This window comes from Platichthys flesus, chromosome 10, assembly GCF_949316205.1.
Source record: "Platichthys flesus chromosome 10, fPlaFle2.1, whole genome shotgun sequence".
Classification (NCBI taxonomy): domain Eukaryota; kingdom Metazoa; phylum Chordata; class Actinopteri; order Pleuronectiformes; family Pleuronectidae; genus Platichthys; species Platichthys flesus.
Window position 1 is genome coordinate 9011600 of NC_084954.1, and position 19221 is coordinate 9030820.

At 44.3% G+C, this 19221-nt stretch overlaps 1 protein-coding gene across 1 annotated transcript in view; it reads right to left on the minus strand.

Moving 5' to 3' along the window:
- Nucleotides 1-2241: 2241 nt before the first annotated feature.
- The window catches only part of luzp1 (leucine zipper protein 1), a 44647-nt gene continuing 27667 nt past the window's right edge, over nucleotides 2242-19221 (minus strand). The window contains exons 3-8 of the mRNA XM_062397070.1: nucleotides 14692-15048; nucleotides 12328-14599; nucleotides 11347-11894; nucleotides 11064-11243; nucleotides 4166-4453; nucleotides 2242-3447 (exon numbers count right to left, since the gene is read on the minus strand). Of these exons, the coding sequence (XP_062253054.1) occupies nucleotides 4208-4453; nucleotides 11064-11243; nucleotides 11347-11894; nucleotides 12328-14599; nucleotides 14692-14823 (3378 nt within the window). The 5' untranslated portion in view covers nucleotides 14824-15048 and the 3' untranslated portion in view covers nucleotides 2242-3447; nucleotides 4166-4207. The remainder of the gene's footprint in view (nucleotides 3448-4165; nucleotides 4454-11063; nucleotides 11244-11346; nucleotides 11895-12327; nucleotides 14600-14691; nucleotides 15049-19221) is intronic.

Here is a 19221-nt window from a genome sequence, read left to right on the forward strand (position 1 = left end):
CCCACCGACACCCCGTGAAGAAAATGGCACATATCACTGCTGTTCAGAGAAAATTTGATTCCAAAGAAGATGCAGAGAAACGGAGAAGCAGGAGCGGAAGGGGCAGTTTGGAGTCTCTGTATATAGTAAAAATGAAAATTGGAAGGGAGATCGAGGGGGAAGAGCTGGCACTTCCTCGTGGTAAATGAGAAGAGTGGAAGTCGAAACAATAACAGAGAGCGCACAGAAGGACTATATGATCATCACGTCTTGGCAGCAGCACCGAGAGCTCTGAACAGAGTGTCTGGTCTGGTTCTGCTCCATCATAGAGGAAGAGGCCACATGGCGGCCGACGGACCAATCCCGAGGACGCAGCTTTCTGGGGCCGTTGCGGTCTGTGTTCTTTTCGAATGGGACTTTAAAAGTCGGGTTAGAAAAAAGAACGGCTTCCAGGGGAACGTAGGTTGACCTCAGTCGTCTTTGTCAATGTTCCGTGTCAAAATCACTCCGAATGTAAAAAGTATATCTACGATCAGTTCTACATGTCATTGAACTGCTCAGCGAGTGGAGGAACATGGGGGTAAGTTTATACTTGTGAGAAGAATCTTCTTTCTTCTTATGTCTCAAGGCACAGATGAACATACTGTGGATGTTTGTAGCTAAAGGTCGACAACCATCTTAGTTTGGATTTATCACCAAATTAGTATTTGCGTGATGATTTGTGGGGGGGGGGGGGGGGGGGGACAGTTTGACTGATCAGCTTTCCTGCAGACCTCTTCACAATAAAAGCCCCTGCACACACATGGAGTTATAAATATCACAGCTCTATGTTGGCTGGTGGTATAGAGGAGAACTCAGACGGATCTTTCCCAGCAGGGTCTGACTCTGGAGATGTTCCAATACCAGCATCACAAATGCCTCCGATACAGTGGAGGTACAATCCGGTACCACCTGTTTAAAGAAAATTACATTCATCCGATAATACTGCCATTTTCTTTTCACTTCTTCACCGCTCCAAAACAGCAGTTGTGCTGTGCTCCCACCAGCAAGTCTTTTTTTTAAGAGCGGCGAGGAAAAAGGGATTTCTGGAAGTGTCGCTAAAATGTCAGAAATTTGGCAAAATTTCAATCCCACAAGTGAAACGGCATCTGCACCGTCAGCAAGACCTCAGATTCGAGGGATTGGCACGACACTATCTCATAAAACACAATCTAATAAAGATCTTTTATTTTTATAAACTGGGGCTGCACTCTAACATCTGTTTAAAGGAAGCAATGGGTGTTTTCTACATTTATTTATTTGTGTTAGTTTTCGACTGTCAGACTAGATAATAGAAGTTCGATGGTTTTCATTCTCTGTGTATTTGTTTTTCAAAGTGATCAATAAAACAATGATCACTTACATACGGGGTTGTTATCATACAACTGTTAAAATACATTATACGAGTTGTTATTTACATCAAATGCACTGGTGTCTGATCGCTACTTGGTATTATGGTATCGGAACATCTCCACTCAACAGCACTTGGATACAGAGCAGCAGAGAGAGGGAACGTTCCTCAGCAGATCCCATGTGTTCAGAGCTCTCACAGTCACAGTTGTGTTACTGCGTCTGCCCTGATGGATCGGTGCGGTCAGCTGCGTTCCTTTGCATTGTGGGTACATTTTGTTCTGGGATCAACATTTAAATCATCTCTCAATCTGGAGTTAAACCCGTGACTTTAACCTAAAATCCAGCAGGAGCACGTTGAATGACTCAAACTTGAAAATAACAGTGAGGTTTCCTTGAAGAACACAACTTATCGCATTACTGGCCACCATGAAATACGTTTCTGTGGCAACCCATCGCTGCTATGGCTGCCCCCCCCCCCCCCCCCATCAATGAGAGACCGCTCCAACCTACAAACCATAAATTGATATCGTGACATTGCAAAAATAATAAACCTCTTCAGATGAAAGAAAGCTGGGACGATTTCGCACGGCGAACCCAGTCACACACACGCGAGCCCGACCGCCAGTTCGTGATGTTCCCAGTCCGGCTCCTCTCGTGTTTTTCCTATGACTGGCAGGCGAGTTCACACAGTATTTACAGCAGCACTGAATAAAAGGGTCCGACCTGCCAGGCCAGGTTTGCTGGTAATCCACAGTCCAATGTTCACTTTTAAAACGTTCTCTCTACAGACACGGAGCAGGACAAGTCGCGAATCAAAGCACCATGGAAGCTGTAGCATGGTTCAAGGTTATTAACAATACCAGCCCCCCCCCCCCCCCCCCCCCCCCTGCCCACCCGAAATCATTCTATTTTTATACATGTGCGTTGCATTTTATTACGTGCAAACTACTTATCTTGATATGATTAAGCAGACAACGAGGAAAAGGACGATGCAGAACAGGAAGCGAATTACAAAGCATTAAAACAACTGATGAAAATGGCAAAAAGCATAAGTAAGGTCCCAGTCTGTCAGGAATTGTGTGTGTGTTTGTGTGCGTGTGTGTGGCAAAGTCACAGAGTGTAATGTATGCCCAGTCACATTCTCTCAAGTGCTCTTCATTTTTTTTTTTTACTTTGACTTTCAACATGCAAGTGTTCACTCAACATCTAAGAACGAAGATTGAATCCAGTTTGAGGTCACTGCATGCCAGGGAAGATGGTTCAAAATAACCCCTAATGCTAGAAATGGGCATGTGTTTGTACGGTTTGAGTGTAAAATAAACTCATGAAAAGAAATGAGATGGTCTGACTGAATTGTCGAAGCAAAAAAAATAGAACTGAGCCCTGAGAGAAAATGTGAATCGGGTCTGCAAAGAGGGTAATTCGCTTTCTGTTTTTGGTCACAGTTAAAGAACAGATCCTTTAGTTTGTGAAGCATTCAGCATGAAGATCCCAGCCCCCCTGTCAGATGAAGATTTAACATGTTACTGCTGATAAATGCAGTTTTTTTTTTTCAATATTTGTGATTCCAAAGCAAAACATCCAGCAGTGGTGGTCCTCGGAAAAAGGCCTTCTCAATGTTGTGAGTCCTTCTTCCTCGGACGCTCTTCAAACCCTCTCTGGCACCCACAAAAATTACATAATCCCCAGCCGTCCGCCAGCATGCCAGCCTCTCCCTTGTCAAATTCTGGGATTACACTATAATACATCCAAGGCAAGGAGCAGAAGAGGATACGTGGGCTGGTGAGGCGACCTCCAAAACGCTGGACAGGCACGGGTCTTTCCATTTATGCCTCTTTGGGGACGGAGAAGGTTTCCGGATGGGAAGAGCCGCTCACATCTCAGTGTGTGTGCTCTCAGGGTCAAATCCGTGGTTTGTTTTACTTTATGCGGCTGCAACTTTTTTTTGTCTTGTCTTTGCTTGTGATAAAAGCCGCAGATGTCGTCCGTGGGAGGCGGTGGTAATAGGTGAAGCCGTTAGTTGATGGGAGAACCGGTGTTTGGCTCTGCTTTTGCCAGTGAGGGCTTAATGGAGTGCTGTTAGGGGAAAAATACATAAAAAATACCTTATTTAAACTTTTAGATTTTACCACAACTATTCATCTTCCTTCAAAACTATTTCCACAATTCCATAGCAATACTGCCAGAAGCAATACGGTCATTTAGCAGTAATTAGGGAGGAAATAGACTGTGTTCAACTGGTACATTTCCACTTCAAATTATTACGACTCGTTTCCAGAGATCCTTTCGATTGGTGCATGAATAATTAAGTATATCTAAATTAGTATAAATTTAGCTTTTTCATTCCAGGAATTTCTAGTTTGGCCTTATTACTACTGAATGGTATTGTTTTAGGAGAATATTTAGCGACTACAGACAATTATAGTGAAACTTTACCATGGATTTGTCTCAATAATAGATTTCAGACGTGCACTAAAGACAGTCTAAGTGTCAATGTGCTGTTAACAAAAGCGTAACTTCAAGGTCATGTCCTGCCTGTAGCATGTTCTCTGAATTCTCCAGACTGAACCTGCTGCGTTCTTCATATTTGGAAAACTTTGGTCAGACTCTGAAAAAAGCTTAGGGTTGCTGAGGGTCACTCTACTTATCGAACTATCACGCTGCTGCACCAGGGAAGCCTCTCAGGAGAAGGGACATCATTATGACAAGGGTAATTAACATTGGCTTCCTTTAATTGCAGAGTTTCAGGAGTCAGAGGAGAAGAGAAGGAAAGAGAAGCGAGAGAACAACCGACCTGTCCTCCTTCCTGCTGAAGTCCCCTTCAGACCCGGGCGGTCTATTGATATTCAGGCGGACGATGGCTCCACGGTCGACTCCCTGCTCCGCTCCTCCCCTCTGCTTTGGCCCCCGACCCTTGACCCCGACTGGACCACAGCTCCCCTCCCCTGGACGAGGCTCCCGCTGTCTTGGACACCCGGTCGTAAGAGCTCCCCAGGTGGTGCGGGTCGCCGCTGGGAGGCTGTCGTCTCCAGGCGGCCGGGCTGTGGCTGGAGTTAGGAGTGGGATCTATGCGATCAGCAGCCTGGAAGGGAAAGAAGAGAAAGAAAGTAGATGAAACCCTCGTTGATAGCATTGGTCTGGTCAGAAACGCAAACTCTTTCAATCCCATATCCTGGATCTATGTATGGGAGCTCCGGGGCATTTTGTTTGGATGGTTTGAGGCCGTGTTTGGACTTCTCTCTATTATGTGGGCATTAAGTACATGCTGTTTATGTTAACTGGTGTGTGACAAGGAAAGTCTGCCATGTGGTCTCCTGCCAGGGGAAAAATCCCCGACCGAAAGCCCCAAACATGCCCCAAACTGAGAGATTTATAATTTGGTGGGCTGACTAGAAAACAAACCCCATGTTACTAGTCTGTGGTGACTACAACATCACGTCCTCCCCTCACAACCTCAGTAACCCCGCGCTGAGATAGTGAGAGTTAGATGACGCTGCAGTTCCTACGGCGCACAGAAAGAGCACCCTGCTCCTGTAATTTCAGCTTTAGAAAAAAAAAAAAAAAAGCACCATAATTAGTGACATTTGGTGGGTCGGAGTTGGCTTCGGATGCAGTTTTTACGAATGCATTTTCGCTAATTGGCTTTAATGGAGCCCTGCTGGACTGCCTTCCTCAGTCTCCTGGGGTAACAGACAGGAAATCAGTCACCGGCGAACGCTGCCAAAGGGGCGTGTTCAGTGTGGTCACTTCCTGCTCACGTCACTGGGGGAGGAAATGGCAGAGTGGTATATTCTCCTTCTATGGTAAGCTGCTGCAAGAGCATGGGCTTTCAGAGGGAATGCCATATAATGCCCTGGCAGTGCTCCTCTTACCCTCAAGTGGAGGCCTGTGCTTTCTATAAAACACGTTGTAACAGACCTGATATAAGAAAAGTGAATAAAAAAACTTGAGGAAATAAAAAGTTGAAGGAAAATACAGCCACACAGCCTTTCACAGATTTTTTGCTCAACGGAAATTAAGAAATTTGCTGTGTGAAGAGAGAGAACTTTTCTTTGGAAGTGTTGAAGTATAAGAACAAGAGGAACGTCAGCTGTCAGAATGTAATACATGAGGAAAGGATGTGAAGTAACCTCATGTGCCACGGCAGAGGAAATCTGCCGGAAACATCGAGAGCCACAGTCATCACAGACGTGCTCCTGTTCACATCTTCAGCTTGACCAAAAAAAGACAAAATTAATATGCATCTCATCTCAGTGAATCATCTCTGGCAGCACAGAATGACCTGACAACATAAGAGAAGCAGCACTTACAGGTACAGCACTTTTACATCGTAAAAAACAGGTAAAGTATGAATATGAATCAGGCTATTAGCTTAGCATAAACACTGGAAAGGAGGGGAAAAAATCCTGAATCTGAAACTAACAATAACTATGACAGTTAATATCTTATTTTAAGTTTTTTTTAAGTCTACAATGTACTTCACAATTTATTCAATAGTTTGTGTTTTTGCTCAAAGCTAACAAGAAATTAAACATGCAACTTACTGAATCAGAAATTGCACAAGGACTTTGGACATGTAATTGGCCCCATACTTGTTGTAAATTGTGGCCCTGTAACGCCCCCCGATTCAGAAAAATCCTAGATGCGCCACTGCCTGCATCTCATCTCATCTCCAAAGATAAAAAGAAGCTGCCGACCAGTACCTCTGGGTGTGTAATATTTACTGTACACTCGTTCAGTATAACTGGTTTCGATCTTCTAGTCTAACTCTTAGAAAGAAACTTAATAAGCTTCTTTTCCAAAATTGTCAAACCCTTCTTGAAGGATGTTTTACTCTTAATGTGTAGATACTTAAATCCTTCATTCATTCAGCCCGAGCACTCTCGAGCTTTAAGACAAAAACAAACATAAAAGCTCTAATTTTAAGAATGACCAGCAAAAGTTTCCAATAGTTCGCTTGGAAAACCAAAACAGAAACTGTGAGAGGACTCCATTTTACGATGCAGAACGAAGGCCAGCCAATTTGAGAAATAACACAAGGAGCAGGTCAGAACAAATTATATCCCTGCTCTAAATCTGTCTGCCCTTGGTCTCACGCCCTACTTTCAGGAATCGTGTTGTCTTGCCAACCCCAGCTCTTAAATCTGCTCTCCAGCAAGACAGTGCCCTCAACGCTCCAGGTGAAACGTTTCAGAAAAGGTGAAATATGTGTGTCTGTGTGTGTCTTTTGGTCATTGTTTATAAAAGCCTTCTATTTATTGCTTTTAATGTCGCACTGTTATTCCAGAGGTTTTCTTTTTCCCTGTCTGGGTCACATCAGGCGACTGGTGAACAGTCGAGTAACTCTGATCCCACACTTTACCTAACTGGTCCTTGATTCAACAAAGGATGTTTTGGTATCTTGCTCATCAGCCATATCGGCCCCGCTGTCGCCAGCCAAACATAAGTTCACAGCTCATTCATGTACGGGCTGAGGTTTCCTACAGCTACAGCAGGGAGGAAGCACTACAATGCTGTTCTGTTTTGCACTCTGAGGTGTGGAGTGACCACTGGAGAAAGCAAGAAATCCCCGTTTTAACACCTTATTTCTGAATTTGGCTTCCAGTGTGATTCTGTGCTATCAGTTCTATCAGAGTCTATGTATCTGCACCACAGACGATATAAAGATGGACGACCCGACAGCTCCCCACAAGTGACGCCAAATCATCTTGATTGCCTCATAGTTTCATACTTTCTCCCTCCTCCATGTTAGTTAATGGCACATGGAGAAACAAATGGTTTGAATGGTTATTTTTAGTTGTTCTTATCAAACAGACTTATGTTCAAGTGTTAATTATTTCAGAGAGTTTGATTATATTTAGTTATTAAGTGCATGTATCGGGGGGGGGGGGGGGGGGGGGCTTGATGGCTCCAAACCACGATCGCTACAGCAAAGGCTAGCTCCAAAGGACGTCAAAAGCGAAAGATGGCGGCAACCAAACTTGGGGTTTCGTGGAATAACGGGAGGAAGTGAATGGCAACCTAACTGATGCATCTAACATGTCCAAAAATAAGGTCAAGGTTAAACAGCATTTATGGGTTCAGGCCATGATGACAAGAGAATGACCTTTCAGTAAATACAAACAAATCTCAGTCTCATAAAGTGTTGAATAAATGACAGCCTGATAATTTAGGCACTGGGTTAAAAAAAGTCGGATCAATCAATAAGCTAGTTTGCCCAGGCTGCTCCGGGGGACTTAAAGGAATTGGGAGTGTTGTCTCCTCCTTAAATACAACTGATCGATATTGTGTCCTTCTGCTCGACAGTAATCCGACTGCAGTCTTCTCTACCCGACTGCAGTCTTCTCTACTCTCAGTGCCCTGGAGCGTCTGAGGTCAGGACAGCTCTTCGAACATTATTCCAAAAGTCTAACACAATAATTACATATCATCATAGCAGCCATTTAAATTCAAACAAACGTTGATAGATTAAGATTCGGCCAAAGATAGGAGTATAGATATCTAGTGAAACAATGATCAGTGGGATGTTAGTTAATGATGATTGGCTCCGTTCCTCTCCCCATCATATTAAACGTTTCCATCTGTAAAACTTGTAATAATATAACTCTTCTCTCGCAACCTCTGACACTGCAATCACAAAGTAATCCCAACCTCCCACTGTCCAAACTGCAGCTGTATCCAAACCTCTTGAGGATGGACGCCGTTCAGACCACTGAAATGTTCTGAAAGTCCAAACCAAAAAGCTGATCGGCTCTGCTCCAAGGAATGCTTCAGAGCCAAATTACGATCTGAGGTATGTTTAATGTTTTTTGCCCTGTAGCAATCTTTGCTGATGATTTCTATCCAAGCGAAGCGGTTACTTCTTGCATCCAGCATCAGGATGAACAAGGTTTTACGGTACCACAGAGTCGACCAAGTGGGTTTAGGAAATCCCCATAATAAAGTACCAAAAAAAGCGTGACTGACAAAAAACACTGAAGGAGCGACAAGAAACATAGAGTTCATCCGGCCACGGCTGATTTACCACACCAGCTTCAGGGCAGGGGTTGGCTTGATAGACTAGTTCCAGGATAAGCAGGGATGTAAGGGATGAGTCATGTGGAACAGGGCCAAGAAGAAGATTGGATCACGTTTGATCGAGCCCATTGAGGCTACCGCGTGGGATAGAGTCATTTTAGCTGCATTCATTTTATACAGTGGCTCAGCTGACTGGAGATGGGAGAACTAAAGACATGGAGAAAGAAGGAGTGCGAAGGACAGCTGTTTGTTTCAGCCTTGGCAAGCTGTCACAGTATTAAAGAATAAAAGTAGAGCTATCTAAAAGGTTAAAATATTTTTCTTCTACCAAGATCTTAGTAAAACTAGGAGAGGACTAGGAGAGGACACAACTCTGCTAAGCCTGACTGGCCACTTGATCATACGTGTGTTTAACATCAGATACATTTGGATGGGATTAGCTTTCTACACATGCCTGATCTTTTTCAGTAAGATCTCTAATCTTGCTAAAAGACAAAAGGCCAATGAAAACAAAATCTCCTTGGCTGAGGTTAAAACTAAAATAATAACGTGTTTTCAACAAAAAATTCTTAAATGTTGACTGTAAGATGTCAGTTAATTCAAAGCACCAGCAGCAGCAGGAATATCTGCATGAATAAGAGACTAAAACAGTGATTTAAAACAGTAATATAAATTTGACCTGGAATGTGATATCAGACTTTTGTACTTTGGAATACTTTAAAATAAAAAACAATATTGAGGATTAATAGTCAGTATTGAGTTGGATAACAGTTAAATTATGATGGTGAATCTCAAAAGGAATACCTCCTCAGAAGCTTTACTGCCCTAGTGAGACCAAATATGATTGATGAGACCACAGTCACTTTGCATGTATGTGTGTATGTGTGTGTGTGTGTGTGTGTGAGTGTGTGTGTGTGTGTGTGTGTGTCTGTCTCCTTGGCAGCATGCAGTTTATTTATAGGGGGATTTTACCCAAAGGCCTCCAGTCCCCACTAGTTAGTCAAAGTGACAGACTGGCATGTTATTGTAGCCAAGGAGTCGTCTTTGCCCATCTGACAATACATCATACGTCGACACAGAGGTGAGTTTATACTGTTGTTGCCCATTAGTAGCTTTCACCTCATCTTTCTGAGGAACTGTGTAAACATTCACACTCCATTAATTAAGTCCTACATGTGTGAACACTCTCACATGGGAACACGCGACAGAAACAAAAAGAAAAACACAAAACAAATATCTCCGGGTGAAACTGCGAAGCCACAAACTTAGAAGACCCCGACAATGACGTCCAGAGAGTTTGTGATGATAAGAGCTGACGCCAGGGTCCATGAACAAAGTCACATGACTTCTGCAGCAGAATAAATACATTAATTCCTGCCTCTGCACGACCCCTCACCTCAATCCTGCGGAGGATTTGTTGTTGTTGTGAACCCGTTTGAGCAGAGAACACCCCCGCTGTGTTTAGCATGTGTGAAAGGAAAACTGAAGAGAAAGTACGGACCCAATTCTCCACAGTTCCTACAGGTCATGTCTGAAAACGGCTATATACAGTGACACCGGTTTCCCTGAAAGGCTCATAAGTACAATAAGCCAATATTATCGGTCAGGCTGTAGTTATAACACAGCTTCACAATAAGAGTGTTGTATCAGGTTGTGCTTAAAGTGTTGCCATGTTGGATGTGAAAAGAAAACGTCTTAGTTTAACTATTTGCAGATAAAAACATAAATTCAAAGCTTTTGGAAAGTGGTGGATTAACACGTGTGTGTAAAAAAGAGTTGTTTGTGGAACAATACACAAAACACATATACAAGTACGTATTAGGTCCTCAGTAATGTTTGTGATGAATAGAAATGCAGCCCGGCAGCAGCACAGACTATAATGTGGTTGCGCATTTAAATACAAGAAAGCTATTTTCTTCTCCGTGAGGTTTTCCTAACCTTCTTTTCCCCCCGTTGAGGTCTTTTTCATTTCCATCCTCCCTCTTCTGTTTTTTGTCCCACCCTTTTCTCTTTGTCCTTAGTGGGGCAGCAGGAGTGGGGCCTACAGAAGTGCTGTACTAAGCTTGAAGTCGCAGAGCCTGGCGTCAGGGAAAAATACAAGCTGAGCTTGCATGCAAAGTGGACACACCAGGAGCTGAGGCCTGCGGCTGCACTTACTGACCTTTTTATCTTCAAGACAAAACTACTTGCAGACGGTTACACATCATAACCACCACCTGTACGGAAATCCTTATCTGGCAGAGACTTTTTTTGGAAGCCACATATACAGGAATAGCTTAGGAGCATGTTTACCTTTGGCAAGAAATGTTTGAGAAGTTTACAATGAATGAGAAGGGCAAGACAATACTATCAGTGAATTGCACTTGCGTTCTAAATAAACAAAAGCCTAAATATGTTTCAGTCATGCACTAGGAAACATTTGTCATAATAAAGACGTCAAACAGACTAACGCGTTTCTTTTCTCGTAGCTCCTGTTGGTGTTATCTTAATGGGACCAGCTTTCTTTCCCGATAGTCAAAACACAGAGCAATAAAAAAAAAAATGTTTTGACAGCTGTTTTCTGCTTCGAGCTAATGTTTGGAATGTAATGTAAAGTTCGTAGACTGAGTGAGAGCTGTCACCTTTACTTCTAATGTGAGCAGAAAAGAGCACAAACTCTAAGTCGGTTGTCTTACCGGTGGTTGTTGGGCGTATGATCGTCCCCAGGACTGAGAGGTGACAGGCGCGTGGGGCACTGTCCTCCCCATGCCTCCGGTTTCCAGAGCGGGAGACGGAGAAAGCTTCCCTCTGCGCATGAGTTGTTCCTCTGATTCTTTAGTGCTTGGAACCCCACTCTTGATTCTCCGCATGTAGACCTGTGAAAGGCAACACGAAGAGCAAAATTGTGCATCCATGAAATAGAACCGTCCTTTTCTTTTCGAATATAACATTGTCTCATGAATGTAATCTGTCTCTCACCTCTGCAGGAGTCGGCTTGGCTCCCTTCTGCGCCGCAGCATTCCCAACAGCTTCTTCCATATCTAAAGTGGTAGTTGCCCGGTAAGCTCTCCATGTTGTTACAGCTTCAGCCTCGTCTTCAGATCCACCATCTGCCATCGTCCTCGTGGCCCCTCGCCCCATCTCATCCACTGAGGAAGGGCTTCTGTTCCTCCAGGTGCTTCTCACAGTCACATTCTTCATGTCTGGTCCACTCTCTTCTTGGCTCGGCCTTTGGCTTCTCCAGCTGGTGACCGTGGTGGTACTGCTGTTGCTCTCGAAGCCCGACTCTGTGTCGTTGAATTCTCCAGATGTGGCATCCGGTGACTGGAGGCTGAAGTTGCTACGTTGGCAGCACATATGACTGGTCTCCACTCTGGAGGTGCTGTGGAGCTTGGACTTTGACGAGGAATCACTGTGCTCGTCTGACCCGTAGTCCGGGTCCTGGCACGGCCGCAAAGCGATCTCACTCTTGGGGATGGAGAATTCATATGGGACAGAAATACTGCCACGGTGCTCACTGGCGGGACCTGGCAATTAGTAAAACATATTTAGTATTTTCTCAGCAAAACATTTTACAGATATAACAGTACTGTAATATCCTTCATGATACCCCCATTTTAGCCATGCCAGTGATGGGATTCTATATATGACTAAGTGAGTCAGTATTTTGTGCTCAATGCTCCTGGAGTTAACAATTAATAACAACATAATAAGCAGTAATGTGAGCATATTAGCAATAAATGGCAATTTAAATTATCCCATATCATATAACATATAATTGTACTGCTCCAGTTCAAAAAATGTCATGTTGTGTGAACTGAAGTGCTGAATTATGGGATTCTCAACATACCAGGTCAGGATTGCTGACAACAGGCTTCATACAGCTTTGTACAGTATGTGTGTCAGGAAGTCTGGTGTTCACTGAAGCAAAACATTAGTTAATGAATCGTCAACACTTACCTATGAGGATGTTACTGGTGGAGGTGTGTCGCTCTTTGACAGGCATGGGTTCACTGCACACGCTGCTGCTGCGGCTGCTGGTTCTGGAAGAGCTCGGGTCATTGGGGTAGATGGTTATACTACTGGTCATTTTACTAGACGTGGTCACGACTGGTTTGGTAGAGATTTTGGGTTTGCCGTTGGTAGACAAAGGTTCCGAAATCATAATTTCCTTTCTATCAATCTCAACAATAGCGGGCTTGATGACAGCTCTTGACCTCAGTGCCTCACGTGGGCTGCACACTCGCTGGATCTCCATCCCTGACAGAGTATGCGTTGGCCCCTGGTGGCCCCCCTCTGCAAACTGTGCCCTGCTGTGGAGCTCCTCATCAAATGAACTCCTGGAGGAAGATCCCTCTGAATTTGAGTCATGGACATGGGAGTATCTAGGATGTCTGGAGGTTGGAGTCCTACTGCTTACGGTTGTAGCAGCTGTCTCGGTCAGTGGCTCTGGTTCATATGGTCTTGAACCAGTAGATTCCGTTTCCGAGGCAGAGGAATGACCCTCTGACCCGTGGTCACTGGTCAGCAGAGGAGTGACTTGAGATCTGTAGGCTGTGAATGATCCGTTGGCTTTGGACAGCGTGGAAGCAATAGAGGCCGATTCCTGAACCTGGTCTATTGATTCCTGATCTGCGGCAGACGCTGTGTCCTTCTCTAGTGCAGAGAGACTGTTGATGTTACCGGAGCTTTCAGGCACCACGTCAGAGTTGTTTGATTCACTATCACTACCAACGTACAACTTTGACGACTTTTCTACTCTGCTCTTTTTTGTCTCCCCATCCGTCTGCTTGTGAGTTGTCCTCAGTGGCTTCTGGGCATTAGCAGCTGGAGGGTAGCGACTAAGAACAGACATCTTTTTAATATCACTAGGTGTGTTTACAGAGCTGAATGCGGCTCCTCGTGACTTCTCCTCGGTTCCTCGTCCTGTGTCTCGTATCCCGTTATCGGATGACAATGCAGTAGTTAAGGTTTTGGGTGTCCTCCTGCTCTTGGAGGAAGGACTCAGGGCTCTCCTCACAGACTTAGGAGAGCTTTCCTCAGAGTGGCTCATCTCTTTGCTCCTCAGCTTAGTCTCTCTTTTATGCTGAGGAGAGAGCTCCTTGTTCCTGTGTTTAGGGGAGCTTGGTTCTGAGCCAGCTGCAGCACTCCTATATTTAGGCTTCTCTTGTCTGAAACCACCCTTCACCATAATCTCTTCGGTCTCAGCTTTGCCATTCTCCAGGACGTTCGGTGGGCAGATGTTAATGCTTCCATTGCCATGTTTATCTATGTTACTGATTCCATTTCCTCCAATCCCAGCTTTCCCACACAGCTGTGTCCTGAGCTGTTCCACCTGCTCACTTAATTGGCGAGCCCGGTTGCGCTCCATCTGGAACTTCTCATGAAGGTCTCCATTTTTGGACTCTGAGCTTTTCAAATCACCCTCCACTATCTCCAGCTGTTTGAGGCGATTCTTCAGCCTCTCGACTTCCTGCGTCAACTCTTTCACCTTGTTGTCCTCTTCCTGCGACCCTTCATTAACGCTGTTCTTCTCATTTTCAGATTTATTCATAAGACTGATATTGTCATCTGGCAGCTTAAAGTAGTCAAGGTCCTTCTTTTGACCACCCAGTTTACTAGAGAGCAGCCCTGTGGATGACAGCTCATTCTCAATTCGTGACCGCATGAAATCTGGCCGGCCAGGATCTGGAGATATGCCAAGAACATTTTTCTGGTGCTCCAGTTTTTCTGTCAGCTTTAGAATGCTCTTCTCGTCCTCTCTCTGTTTCTCTAGTAGCCTCTTACGCTCATTCACAAAGGCTTGGGTGAATCCCTTGAGTTTCTCAAGCTCCATAGCCAAAGCCTGCTCTGCTCTGTCAAGCTTTGTCTCAGAACCCTCCATCTCCTTTAAACGGGCTTTGAGAGTCTCCAACTCAGACGAGAGCTTCTTGGTCAAGTTCTTCTCCTCGTTTAGACCGAGGCAGAGCTGGCTGCAGTCAGACTTGCTTTTCCCAAAGGCTTCTTCCAGTTTCTCCAGTTCGGCCATTCGCCGTTGTAGACGTTCAGTATCGGCCTTTAGCTCCTGTGTAAGACTTTCCTCCTCTTCCAGTTTCTCCCTGACAGTGCGACAGAGGTCCTCAGCTTTGCGTACCTCCTCATCTTTACCTTGGATCCTTAAGAGACGTTTCCTCAGGGCCTCCACATCAGCAAGCAGGGAGGAGTTGCTGCCCTCGGCCTGTATGATCTTGTCCTGTGCAGAGAGAAAGAGTCCAGTCAGTCATTAATCAATTCATGCAATGCGTTTCTGTTCTACCTCACTTAACTCAATGAACCACTACTGACCTGGAGGTCAAGAAGCTCATCTTCAGACTTTTGCAGCTTGTTGGTGGCTTCTTCAAGTTCATCCAGTCTGCGGCCAAGACTCTGTAGCTTGTGCCGCAAGTGGCGATGTGTCATGTCTTTACAATCAGACATGACGACACAGTTCTATGTTTAATCAGTTAGATATATTTAGTTACTCAGACTATTTGATGACACCGTTTTGGATGGTCAACATTTGTGTAGTAGTGATAGCAAGTCCTCCAGGCTCTTGAAGGAAAGCTCTTTTCTCGTAATGGTCTGCCTCGTTTTCTTTCAGTGGCTGTCGCTTTAAAACTCAGAAGATCCCACAGGGTGGTGTTTAGAAGGTGAATCTGTCATCTGTAGGAGGGACAGAGGAAGCAACAGTTAGTCATCTCTAATTTGTCAATGACAGTCATTTGCATTCTCAAAACGTGGTTTCGTAAGTGAAGAATGGAAAGAGGGAGAGAAGACAGAGATTAGCTCACAGCACGGTGTAGCGGATAAGCGCAGTGAGCATACTCTATGGTTCTACAGTTCCATCTAATTGCTATGACACATAGCATATGACAAATGAGGCCAAACACCAATGCATGGAGAAACTCACTTTAACACATACACGAACAAATCTTTCTATGGCTACTTTTTATAGTCAGTACAAACAGGACAGGGAATTGATTTCTCAAATACCATGAACTGCACCACTATTCACCGTGTACGTCACCTTGTCGGCCTTTGAAGAACATGTGTGAGTGTGGGGGTTTACAAATGACTGCAAAGACACACACACGCTTTGTCATCTCGCCAATGTTAAATCCAGCATCGATTTCTGTATGCCTGCCCATTTCTGCTGAAAGCAGCACATCTCTATAGCACCGTCCTCTTTCATGTATCTGCACACATACACCGCTGTCACCGTGGTAACCACATCACTATTAATGGGCCCTCCGGGTGGTTGCAATGATAAAAGCTGAAAACGGTTTCACTTTGCAGGTCTATCCGCCCCTTTACGCGTGAATAAATTAGCTTCGATACAAACTCAGTCCCATCATTGCCACATATAAGATATTGAGGCTTGCTAGTCAGTACAATTAGGCCTAAGAGATTGGATCAGATTTAGGTTTCTACAGCCAGCTCCCATCAGTTGACCCAGCTTGGATATATATAATGAGAACATTGATTTTTAGCACACAGCAGTGTGCCTCTATATGGCCTCTATAAATAAATGCAGATGCTTTTGTCTCATGTATAAGTCAGGTAGCAGGCATTCATGGCCCTTCACCCCCCCTCCCCATTCTGGGGAGCACTGATCAAGAGGGAAAATAATTGACCCATGGGGTTGGAACATAATCAACATCTGCACACATCATCACTTATCGACCGCCATGACAGCCAGCCAACACTATGTGTCTCCTCTTTCTAGTCCCATACAGCACCATGTTCAAAGACTGCGTTCCTAATTGCTAACGACCACGAAACATAAAGACTACTGTAGTTGTCTCTCACATTAAATTACTTTAAACACTGTTAAAACATCAATCCCAGCCGTAAATTTACCAACTCTTTTTATCTACATGAACTATGTGTGTACATGGTATATAACAAGGTATAACTGGCCATTATGGTTTACTCCGACGTAGCTTCATATATTTTCAACCGTTTAATTTGGTGCAGAAAGCCCAAACCACTCTTCCCATAATTTATTAAAGGTCTTGTTGAACATAAACCAAAGAAATAACCTTTGAAAGTCAATGTGGCGACGATAACTTTATGTAGAAGTACAATCTGAGCTCAAAGCGTTTAGCTGCAGCATTTTAATTATTCTTTACTTTCATGAGGTCTGGTGGTTTGGTGCAGTGCGAGACTGGAAATAAAGAACGTGGATTGAAGAGGGAGCAGGAGAAAAGACAAATGGGGAAGAATGTTGGAGAGAAGGCGGCTAGCATAGCTGTCCACTTGGATGCCAGAACACCTTAGTCAATAAAGTGATTTTGTGCTGCATTTGCTCTGCCCAGCTGTGGCTTGTTAAGTGAGCTGTAGACCAATTCTTCTCTGTTGTCTTGAGGTGGTCGCTGTGATCCAAACCGGTGCTGATGGATGATCCTGTTCAAGAGGAGTACAAATACCTCAAAATATTCCGATATATTAATTTAAAACCCCCCAAAAATTGTTTGCACAAATAAAATGTATAACAAGTCTTCAGACTGCACCATTCAGCACAGGGGAAATATTATCACTGAAAATTTGAATTTATATCGTGAGAAACCTCTGGAGCTACTTTCAGACATGCACTGAACTCCGGATATGCTCCTGATATTGTCCGAATGTATGTGAGAATGCAAAGTTTCAAATCATTCCAGACAACTGAGACTTTTCTTTTCCTGCCAGCTCCTGGTGAAAACTCTATATAATGTCCAACTGAGCCCATGTTAGAAGACAGCAGGATATCATCCAGTACACTAATCTGAACGGATGTCTGGTTGTCCTACTGTCCTGTCCCATATAATAATGAAATATCCTTTGAGTTTGATATTTAAAAAATGTGGCTTTATCTGATTATTCATTGGGTTTTAATCCTCTACGTATGATGATTTTTGAAGTTGGCCAGCTCTCATTCTGCTTAGGCGCGGTGTTTCGTTAGGTCCGGCTACTCCTGTCTTGGCAGGCTGCCTACCACTCCTCTCATTCTCCTTTTATTTCTTTGCCAGCTCTCTACCCCCTTTCCCTCCCTCATCTCTCCCTTCCATCTCTGTCTCCGACATGCACACCAGCAGGGCAAAGTGGCCGCTTCAATGGGGTGGCAATGCGTGCAAAGTGACTCTGGCAAGGGCATGCTTCTGCCTGACCATTCAACATACCTGATTCACTTATCACTGGGGCCTCATTAGCTACAGGAAGGAATTTGAACTATGGTGGGTGAAAAGGAAAACATGACGGACAAAACCGGTAAAGGAAAAGGGGAGAAGTAAGAGGTCAGAGTTGAAGAAATGAAGGGCGTGAGTACCACATGGATAAGTGCTCATCAACCGTAATATTCCTGTTCTCCATCCTCATGTGGATATTCACAAATAAGTTTGACTGCAGCATGAAAAGCTGTTTGACCAAGAATAAGTTTGACAACATGGAGAAGAGAGGGGAACAGGGGAGGGGGGGGGGGGGGGAGAGATAAGGTACAAGGTGGGCTGTGGAGCTATTCTGAACTTGGCTCATAAGAAACACAAGAGTTTCATTCCCCCTGGGCTTTGTTTGACAATTGTGGAAAGCCTGAAGGGGGGTAAGGGGCTGTGAGGCAGCGAAACTGCCCCCTTTTATGCAGACACATTCCTAATGACAGAATAACCAGGGCACTGCAAGTCCCTTGCTGTGCCTTGAATACTCTTAACCAGGCCACTGACGGAGAGTCCAGGACCTTCTCTTTGCCCAAACTCATTCAGAACCAGGACACTGTCTGGGTTCGATGGTGAGGAAACAGAGAAGATGTAAGAATGTTTCTAAGAGTTTGCTTTGGTTAGCTTTTAGCATTAGAGGGATTCTCAGCTCTGAACACTTTCTCCTGGTTGTCTTTTGCATGAATCTTGTGATATACCTGACATCTGACTGCAGGATGTCATCTGTATCTAAACTCTTAGAACCTTATTAATTGAACACTGACAACTGCCTCACCAAGCCGGGATTGGCTGCTCAACACTGAATGACTCTGATGCGCTTCTGCTGCTGCTACAAGACACAGGGCACCGAGGCACGAGCTCACCGGTGGTCAATGGTTACACTTTAAAATGAATTAACATCAAATGTGTTGCTCACTGTCTGCACAACTGAAGCACATTAGAAAGGCAAAAAGAAGGGGACCTGAAGAGAACGCCTGTTTTGTAACAACATTAAGGAAATTCTAGTTGCAAGGCCATTCCACTCGTTTATTTTGTATTGTGAAAATATGTGAACGGGGGGCTTACATAATAAATCTGTGCATAATCACAACAAAGCAAAAACTTACTTTGGGGCTCCCTACTTTTTTTATATCTACAGTACACAAGAAGAACATCAATCCGGTTGTGTGACAGAGCTGCAGTTTAGTTGAAACCTGTAGATGGCAATTTTTAGCAAACATGAATGAATGCTCATTTCAACCAACTGCTTATATTAGATCGTCTTGCTTTAGGGTTGGTGTTGCTGATTTATGTGTGTGTACGTGGTGTGAGATAAACAGACAAAGGACAACACAATGCTACCAATAAAAAGAGAGTTGGTCAAAGCTCAAGAGGAGGGGAAGCAGAGAGGGAGGAGGGACGAGCTTCAATCTCTCTTTAATGACCAATACCAACGGACTTGTAAGTGAAACTCTGTTGAAGAAGAGGTTCATCCATTCTGCTTGTGTTCGCACGCACGCACGCACACACACACACACACACACACACACACACACACACACACACACACACACACACACACACACACACACACACACACACACACACACACACACACACACACACACACACACACACACACACACACACACACACACACACACAC